General features: G+C 40.0%; 1 protein-coding gene across 2 annotated transcripts; it reads left to right on the forward strand.

The window, feature by feature from the left end:
• Positions 1 to 1417: 1417 nt before the first annotated feature.
• On the forward strand, positions 1418 to 9405 carry LOC134473531 (endogenous retrovirus group K member 13-1 Env polyprotein-like). Of its 2 annotated transcripts, none has more exons than XM_063238125.1 (2): positions 1418 to 2028; positions 6877 to 9405. In XM_063238125.1, exon 2 carries the CDS (start codon positions 6901 to 6903, stop codon positions 8983 to 8985), a length of 2085 nt encoding a protein of 694 aa, XP_063094195.1. In that variant the 5' UTR covers positions 1418 to 2028; positions 6877 to 6900; the 3' UTR covers positions 8986 to 9405. The 2 variants fall into 2 exon arrangements, with proteins under 2 accessions (XP_063094195.1, XP_063094194.1); XM_063238124.1 differs by having other exon boundaries at positions 6898 to 9405.
• Positions 9406 to 9931: the final 526 nt, after the last annotated feature.

Here is a 9931-nt window from a genome sequence, read left to right on the forward strand (position 1 = left end):
GGGTCTGAATTAGGATAGGCAGTGAGTGGCAATGTAGGATGTAGAAAAGCACCACGGGGTGGTCAGCATGGGGAGCTCAGGAAACATGCAGTGACAATGGAGGATAGGATTCTGAAAAACATCGCAAGGTGGTGCGCATTGTATGGGTGTATAACACTACATTCACTAGTAGGAGATTGAAAAACATCACGGGGTGGTGTGATTCATAGCGTGTGAATTAGGATAGGCAGTGAGTGGCAATGTAGGATGGAGAAAAGCACCACGGGGTGGTCAGCATGGGAAGGTCAGGACACATGCAGTGGCAATGTAGGATAGGTTTCTGTAAAACATCGTGGGGTGGTACACATTTTATGGGTGTGTAACATTTCATTCACTAGTAGGAGTGAGAAATTCATCACAGGGTCATGTCAATCATAGGGTCTGAATTAGGATACGCAGTGAGTGGCAATGTAGGATGGAAAAAAGCACCACGTGGTAGCCAGCATGGGGAGGTCAGGAAACATGCAGTGGCAATGTAGGATAGGTTTAGGAAAAATATCGTGGGGTCGTGCGCATTGTATGGGTGTGTAATATTACATTCACTAGTTGGAGTGAGAAAAACATCACTTGGTGGAGTGAATCATAGGGTCTGAATTAGGATAGGCAGTGAGTGGCAATGTAGGATGTAGAAAAGCACCACGGGGTGGTCAGCATGGGGAGGTCAGGAAACATGCAGTGGCAATGTAGGATAGGTTTCTGAAAAACATCGCGGGGTGGTGCGCATCGTATGGGTGTGCAACATTACATTCACTAGTAGGAGTGAGAAAAACATCACGGGGTGGTGTGAATCATAGGGTCTGAATTAGGATAGGCAGTGAGTGGCAATGTAGGAGGGAGAATAGCACCGCGGGGTGGTCAGCATGGGGAGCTCAGGACACCTGCAGTGGCAATGTAGATAGGTTTCTGAAAAACATCGCGGGGTGGTGCGCATCGTATGGGTGTGTAACATTACATTCCCTGGTAGAAGTTTGAAAAACATCACGGGGTGGTGTGAATCATGGGGTCTGAATTAGGATAGGCAGTGAGTGGCAATGTAGGATGGAGAAAAGCACCACGGGGTGGTCAGCATGGGAAGGTCAGGACACATGCTGTGGCAATGTAGGATAAGTTTCTGTAAAACATCGCGGGGTGGTGCACATTGTATGGGTGTGTAACATTACATTCACTAGTAGGAGTGAGAAATACATCACGGGGTCATGTCAATCATAGGGTCTGATTAAAGATAGGCAGTGAGTGGCAATGTAGGATGGAGAAAAGCACCACGGGGTGGTCAGCATGGGAAGGTCAGGACACATGCAGTGGCAATGTAGGATAGGTTTCTGTAAAACATCGCGGGGTGGTGCACATTGTATGGGTGTGTAACATTACATTCACTGTGGGGGATGAGGTGTCACTTTGTAGGCCCAACCCCCTCTAACCTGCAATTTACAATAGCCGCCCTGGTATGCGAGAAGGAGGTAGAATAGGAATGCCTGTTCTTAGTGAGCCCTCACCCTCTGGAATCCATACTGTGAGCTGGCTTTGTTTTGCAGAAGTCTTGAGGAAGTGGCTGGCCACCCTTTGTGACACTAACAGCAGACAAATTAACAACATTCTTGAGCTAATGAATTTCTTCCTGGGCTAGAGAGGTTATGAGAACTGGTTGTGATTATTTACCTCACTTAGATAGCTTTAGAATAAACATTGTAGTCTGTCACGTTGTAGCTTGCCACAAAGAATGCCTTTTCACTACTTAATTATCTGGGCTCTGTGAATTGATCGGGTTTACTATATATGAATCCTAAAATAAAGATTGTGCGTACAGTGCAGTGCAGTGTAACGCGGTGCAGACAGCAAAGGTGTCTCTCCTGTCTTTCTTTTCCAAGCGCTGTACCCCCCGTGTCCCGACAAGGCGTGCGTGTGTGTTTACCTTGCCCGGAGTTCAGAGTGCCCTAGACACTCACGACAAGTGGCGCCCGAATTCAGGGACTCCGAAGGTCGCTTAGGAAGGTAAGTATAATTTTATTACGGGGAAATGGGACAATCTGCTTCTTCTCCTTTCTTAAAAATTCTTAAACATTTATTATCTATATATGGCATATCGCTCAGGTCAGCTGACTTGGATATGTGTATTGATACAATTAAAGAATATAATCCTTGGTTTCCAGATGAAGGAACTTTGGATGTAGAAGTATGGAGGAAGGCAAGGGTTAGTATAGAAAGGGCTATGCAACAGGAGGAAAAGATTCCTTTACGTTTTTGGGCTATTTGGTCGGTTGTGTACTCTTTATTAAAAGCTATGGAAGATGAACATATTGTAGAAAATCTTCAACTAGAAATTAAGCCAGTTATTCAGGAATTGCCCCTCACAGAGGAGGAGCAGAATGTAGTTCAAAATGACGCTATCGCTTTAAGTAGTGAAAAGGCGTCCAAACTAAAAGTAAAATCCACTACAGCCGACTCAGCTTTAGCTGCCGCAGCAATATCAAATTATGACAATCGCCCAATTTTACAGGCTATACAGCATTTAACACAAGAGGTGAAACAACTCTCCATTAAGCAAAACCCGCCTATAGTTCCCTCTGCACCTCCTCCATCTAACCCTAATTGGAGTAAAGCCAAGCTAGCTTTGGCTGATCTACCAAAATTAGGGGATTCTGATGAGGAAAAGCCTGCCTTTGCTTTCCCTGTAATCAGGCCACAGCCAATAGATGGAGAGGCAGTTCCCCCTAGATGGGAAGCATTTAATATGGATGATTTAGCAAAATTAAAAAAGGCTGTAACCCTTTATGGCCCTCAGGCTCATTACACTAGAGAATTAATAACATCGGTAGCAGATCACTATGGTAATCTTGCTCCTTATGATTGGAAAGCCTTGGCCAAAATTCTTTTAAAGGAGCCAGAATATTTACAGTGGCACATGTGGTTTATGGAAGGTTGTGCGGAAAAGGCAAGACAAAATGCTGACGATCGAGATCCGAATATTAGACTCCTTTCTTATCCCATGCTCTCTGGTACAGGTCTCTTTGATACTGTTGAGCATCAGGCAGGAGCTCCAAGAGAGATTCATGCTCAATTAAAAGATATTGCTTTAAAAGCTTGGGATAAAATACGGCCTAAAGGATCAGAATATGGATCTTGGGCTAAAGTTCTGCAAGGAGCCAATGAACCGTATGTTGAGTTCGTTGCAAGACTTCAAAATGTTATAGAAAAAACAGTAGTTGGACAAGAATTACAAGAGCATCTCTTAAAAATGTTAGCTTTTGAAAATGCTAATGATGAATGCAAAAGGGCTTTAATTCCAATAAAAGATACTGGAACGATTGACAATTTTATAAAACAATGTAAAGATTTAAATTCAGAATCTAGGAAAATGCAACTGTTTGCTGAGACCATGGCAACCACGTGGACTAATTGGCAATCTAAAAAGGAACAGTCTTTAAAATGTTTTAATTGTGGTCAGATAGGACATGTAAAGAGGGCCTGTCCAAAACTTGTAGGCAATGATCAAAAAAAGAGATCTAGAGCTCCTGGCTTATGTCCAAAATGCAAGAAGGGAAATCATTGGGCTCGTGAATGCAGGAGTAAACAAGTTAATTCAGCTGAACAAAAGGGAAACGGGAGAACGGGCCCTACCCCGGGCCCCGGACAAATCAATGGGGTAAATCTACCGTATTCTCCCTACAGCCAGCCACCCAACACAGTGCCGCAGTGGACATACCAGCCTTAAAAGATGTAGAATTAAGAGGAGGACAATCTCCCGTGAGAATTCCTACAGGAATTTTTGGTCCTCTGCCTGCGGGAACTTTTGGCTTGCTCACGGGTAGATCTAGTTTAAATCAAAAAGGCATTACTGTTCACTTAGGAATTATAGATGCAGATTATACTGGAGAAATTCAGATTCTGATGTCCTCACTTACAGATTATAAATTATTAAAGGGAGAACGTATAGCTCAACTCATTTTACTGCCTTATATCCCAATAGGATCCTCTGTTGTTCAGCGAACAAGAGGGTTCGGCAGCACTAACCCTATTAATGTAATGTGGACAGCTAAATTATCTCAACAACAACCTCTTATTAATATTTTTATTGAGCATAAGAAAATTCAGGCTCTTATAGATACAGGCTCGGATATTACTATTGTTAAACCTACTGATTGGCCTTCTCATATTACTTATACTATTATTCCATGTAATATAAAAGGAGTAAGTAAAACTCCAGTAAATACAATTGGACAAGCCACAATGCATATACATATAAAAAATGAAGAGGGTCAAGTTGCTGTTATTAAACCTTATATCTTAGAGGTACCAGTTTCTATTTTAGAAAGAGATGTATTAGAACAATGGGGAGCTTATATACATTTTTAATATTTTGCATGTTTCTACAGCCTAGGGAAATGAATCCTTTAAAGCTTAATTAAAAAAATAATGACCCAATTTGGATAGATCAGTGGCCTTTGACTACTCAAAAGTTACTGGCAGCACAGGAATTGATTGATCAACAGCTTTTTCTACATCACATAGAACCATCTACATCTCCTTGGAATTCTCCAATATTTGTGATAAAAAAGAAATCAGGCAAGTGGAGACTTTTAACGGACTTACGTGCTGTAAATTCATCCTTAATTCAAATGGGAGCCCTTCAGCCCGGCATTCCTTTACCCTCAGCGCTCCCTGCTGGTTGGTTTGTATATGTTATAGATTTACAAGATTGTTTTTTTAACATCCCATTACATCCAGAAGATAGAAAACGGTTTGCTTTTTCAATTCCTCAAACAAATTATCAAAGACCTTATCAAAGATATCAATGGAGGACTTTACCCCAAGGAATGAAAAATTCCCCAACTATATGTCAAATTTATGTTGATGCAGCATTAAAACCAGTGCGTGCACGATGGCCTCAGGTTTATACGGCTCATTTCATGGATGATATTTTATTCTCATATAGTGATAGAAATGTTTTAGAAGATATTTTAAAAACTTTACCTCAATATTTTTCTCCGTTTGGACTTGTAATAGCACAGGATAAAATTCAAAAGGAAGAAGTTAGTCATTATTTGGGATATATTCTTACTAGACAAAAGGTGATTCCACAAAAAATGTCTATTAGGAGAGATAAGTTATCCACTTTAAATGATTTTCAAAAATTATTAGGGGATATTAATTGGCTTCGTCCCACACTAGGTATTCCTACCCATGCATTACAGCATTTGTTTGCTACTCTACAGGGCTCTTCAGATCCATCCAGCCCTCGTTCTTTAACAGCAAAAGCAGAGCAAGAATTACAGTTTGTAGAACAACGAATTAAGGATGCATTTTTAATTAGGATTGATCCTAAATTGCCTCTAACTTTATATATTATTAATACTTTTCAATATCCCTCTGCAGTTTTAGGTCAAAATGCTATGCCAGTAGAATGGGTATTCACTAAAACTAAGCAATCTAAAAATGTTATGCCTTATATTGACATGGTTGCAGCTTTAATTATGAATGGTAGAGCTCGTTCTATAACTTTGATAGGAGAAGATATAAACAATATAGTTATCCCTTTAACTAAGGAACAATGGGAATATTTGTTGTCAATTACTGAAACCTTACAAATTGCTTTAGCAGATTTCATGGGAACTTTTTCATATCATTTTCCTAAAAGTAAATTATGGGATTTTTTTAGACGTCAACAATTTGTGGTTAATACCTTATTAGCTGTACAGCCAATTCCACAAGCTTTGACTATATTTACAGATGGATCTAAAAATAAAGCTGCATATTGGACTCAAAAATCTTACTGGGTACGTCAGACAAATTTTAACTCTGTACAACAAAATGAACTTTTTGCTATATTACAAGTGTTTTTAGATTTTCATAACCAACCTATTAACATTATAGCCGATTCAGCCTATTCTGTTGGAGTAGTGACAAATATCTATTCAGCTGTGTTATATTCTAATAAGCCTGCTTTATTGTCTTTATTTCAAAATTTACAAATACATGTTCAAAAAAGAAATCATTCTTATTTTATTACTCATTTACGTTCTCATTCTCAGTTACCCGGACCATTAGTATCAGGTAACAATGCAGTGGATTCCTTAGTTATGTTCACCACACCCGTTGAAGAACATCAATTTAATCATGCAAATGCAGGACATTTGCATCTTAAATATAAGATACCTTTTACAAAAGCTAAACAGATTGTAAAAGCTTGCCCTATTTGTAGACCATTACATTTAAGAATTATTCCCGCAGGTGTCAACCCTCGAGGAATTCAACCTAATGAGTTATGGCAAATGGATATTACACATGTACCTTCTTTTGGTCGGCTTTCTTATGTACATGTAGTTATTGATACCTATTCTTCATTTCTATGGGCTACTGCTCAACAGGGAGAATCCACTAAAAATGTTATTGTACATTTATTGGAGACTTTTGCAGTTATGGGAATTCCTTCTAAAATCAAAACAGATAATGGACCTGCTTATACTAGCAGAACATTTAAACAATTTTGTGATCTCCATAATATTATTCATATTACAGAGATTGAATATAACCCCCAGGGTCAAGCTATTGTTGAAAGAGCACATGGCACTCTTAAGTTGCAAATTAAAAAATTAAAAAGGAGGAGTCAGGAGGATATTCAGATACCAATACTGTTTAAATTGCAAAACAGTCCAAAAACATTACTGCATCAAGCATTGTTTATTTTAAATTTTCTCAATTTACCACAAGGTGAAATATTAACTAGAGCTGAAAAACATTTTGAACAGCAACAACAGCCCTTTGTGATTAATGAACCTATTTGGACTAAAACAGCTCCAGAGGCTGAATGGGAGAGGGGCACATTGCTCTATAAGGGGAAAGGTTTTGGTTATATCTCCACAGAAAATGGAATTCAGCAGTGGGTCCCTGGACGATGGATCAGGATCCGCGCCTCCAGACCCTGTTCGCCAGCCCCGGAGACAACTCCCCAAGGAACCGGAACCGTGCCTTCAGAAGCGAGCGCGAAACCAGCTAGAGGCTGAGGATGCTGAGCTTGTTCCTATCGCAGCCATGGCCAGATTAAAGCTAAGAAAATCCCGCCGCTCACAGCGACCAAATTTAAATCCCCTCCCTACATGGGGACAATTAAAGAAATTGACCATAGAAGGGCAACGGCTTGTCCTTCAAGCAGGAAAGCCTTTAAACCCTGAAAACTTGTTTTTAGCTTTATGTGCCTTGCTCACTGTTGCGTCGGGGACTGAGGTACCTCCGCATTCGTACTGGGCATATATTCCAAACCCCCCTTTATTAGAACCTGTAAAATGGGGAACTAGTGATATTTTACTTTATACCACACCTAGAGAAATTTTGTCAGCACTGTGGGCTGATTTAACCCCCCACAATCAAGATGATGGGACATTATTCAATTTTACTTATTATGGTAATCAAAGGCCTATTTGCATTGGGGAACCGCCTTGCATCCCTCTGGGATGGCAGTATTGGATTCAACATGGAATAAAAGCAGGCAACAAAAGAACAAGGCTTCAAGCCTTGGCTGCTCAAACCTTTAATGTTACCTGGAGAAATTTAACAGCACCTGATACAAATACATTTCCTGTATGCCCTGAATTCACTTATAAAAATATTTCTTATAATCCCATAATTTGGCAACTATGTATGGGAAAATTTGCTAAAAATATTGATGGGTATATTATTTGGGGACCATTTGGAAAATTCGTTAATGGATGTGCTGAATGGAATGAGACAAGATGTAATCTCTCTGTTGTGTATAGTCTTCCAGATCCAAAGAAAATAACTGACGGAGCTCCTATATTTCATCAAAAGACGGCTCTCTTGTGGTGGGGAGATGGTGGAATCGCTAACCCTGCTGTTGCAGCCGAAGAATACCCTCATCACCTTCAAAATCATATTTGGAAGATCCCAGCCGCTATGCAACCTGTAACCTTGTACAATGTTTCATATTCAGGGACTAGTCGATCTGTATCTACTAATTATAATTTTACTAGGTTTAAAATGTATAATATTACTGTTTGTGCACCTCTGCCTTATGTCTTTTTAGTGGGAACTTTTAATTTTATACATTTTTCTTGTACTTGTTTAAATTGTCAATTGTTTACATGCTTAAATAGCACACTAAATTTCACTAAGCCTTATACAGTTATGCTGTTACAACAAAAAACTCATATTTGGTTGCCTGTAAATTTAACTCGACCATGGTCTCAAGACCCGGTAATTTCTGTTACTACTGAATTTTTTAAACATCTGTTAAAACGTACAAAAAGATTTATTGGAATAGTGGTTGCTGTACTGTTAAGTCTGATAACTGTAGCCTCCCTAGCAGCAGTCTCAGGAATAGCTTTACAAACCTCTTTGCAAGAAAAACATGTTGTAGAATTATGGCATGAAAATTCTCATGAACTTTGGTTAACTCAGTGGCAAATAAACGCCAGACTACAACAACAAATAGACCTCCTTAAACAAACAGTTGAATGGATGGGTAGAAAAATATTGGCTCTTCAGCATCAAGTGTTTTTAAAATGTGATTGGAATTCAACTACTTTCTGTATAACCCAACGACCTTATAATCAAACAGAACATGAATGGGAAATGATTAGAATGTATCTAAATGGAAACACCTCTGCCCAGGAGGAAATAGAATCTTTGCATAATCAAATTGACAAGGATTTTGCAAAGCAAAATGATGATGAATCCCTAGCACAATTCGCGCAATTGCTTGCTCAATCTTTGAAAGGATTAGATTCCAAAGGAATCTGGCAGAGCATAACCCACACTTTTAGTGGCATGGGACTTAGTTTAATTATAGTTCTCATTGCCATAGTTCTTGTGTATTTTTACTGCATAAGACGAAATACTATTAATAACCTGATCTTATGGAAATTGTTGTTAAAAAATAAAAAGGAAGGAAGTGTGGGGGATGAGGTGTCACTTTGTAGGCCCAACCCCCTCTAACCTGCAATTTACAATAGCCGCCCTGGTATGCGAGAAGGAGGTAGAATAGGAATGCCTGTTCTTAGTGAGCCCTCACCCTCTGGAATCCATACTGTGAGCTGGCTTTGTTTTGCAGAAGTCTTGAGGAAGTGGCTGGCCACCCTTTGTGACACTAACAGCAGACAAATTAACAACATTCTTGAGCTAATGAATTTCTTCCTGGGCTAGAGAGGTTATGAGAACTGGTTGTGATTATTTACCTCACTTAGATAGCTTTAGAATAAACATTGTAGTCTGTCACGTTGTAGCTTGCCACAAAGAATGCCTTTTCACTACTTAATTATCTGGGCTCTGTGAATTGATCGGGTTTACTATATATGAATCCTAAAATAAAGATTGTGCGTACAGTGCAGTGCAGTGTAACGCGGTGCAGACAGCAAAGGTGTCTCTCCTGTCTTTCTTTTCCAAGCGCTGTACCCCCCGTGTCCCGACAAGGCGTGCGTGTGTGTTTACCTTGCCCGGAGTTCAGAGTGCCCTAGACACTCACGACAATTCACTAGTAGGAGTGAGAAATACATCACGGGGTCATGTCAATCATAGGGTCTGATTAAAGATAGGCAGTGAGTGGCAATATAGGATGGAAAAAAGCACCACGGGGTGGTCAGCATGGGGAGTTCAGGACACATGCAGTGGCAATGTAGGATAGGATTCTGAAAAATATCTTTGGGTGGTGCGCATTGTATGGGTGTGTAACATTGCATTCACTAGTAGGAGTGAGAAAAACATCACGGGGTGGTGTGAATCATAGGGTCTGAATTAGGATACGCAGTGGGTGGCACTGTAGGATGGAAAAAAGCACCACGTGGTGGCCAGCATGGGGAGGTCAGGAAACATTCAGTGGCAATGTAGGATAGGTTTCTGAAAAACATCGCGGGGTGGTGCACATTGTATGGGTGTGTAACACTAC

This window comes from Cavia porcellus, unplaced genomic scaffold (genome assembly GCF_034190915.1).
Source record: "Cavia porcellus strain 051 isolate PalLab524CR breed Dunkin Hartley unplaced genomic scaffold, mCavPor4.1 scaffold_27, whole genome shotgun sequence".
NCBI classification, from domain to species: domain Eukaryota; kingdom Metazoa; phylum Chordata; class Mammalia; order Rodentia; family Caviidae; genus Cavia; species Cavia porcellus.

Excerpts from the sequence above, each read along its gene's own strand:
- LOC134473531 (XM_063238125.1), top strand. The coding sequence starts at position 6,901 with ATGGAATTCAGCAGTGGGTCCCTGGACGATGGATCAGGATCCGCGCCT.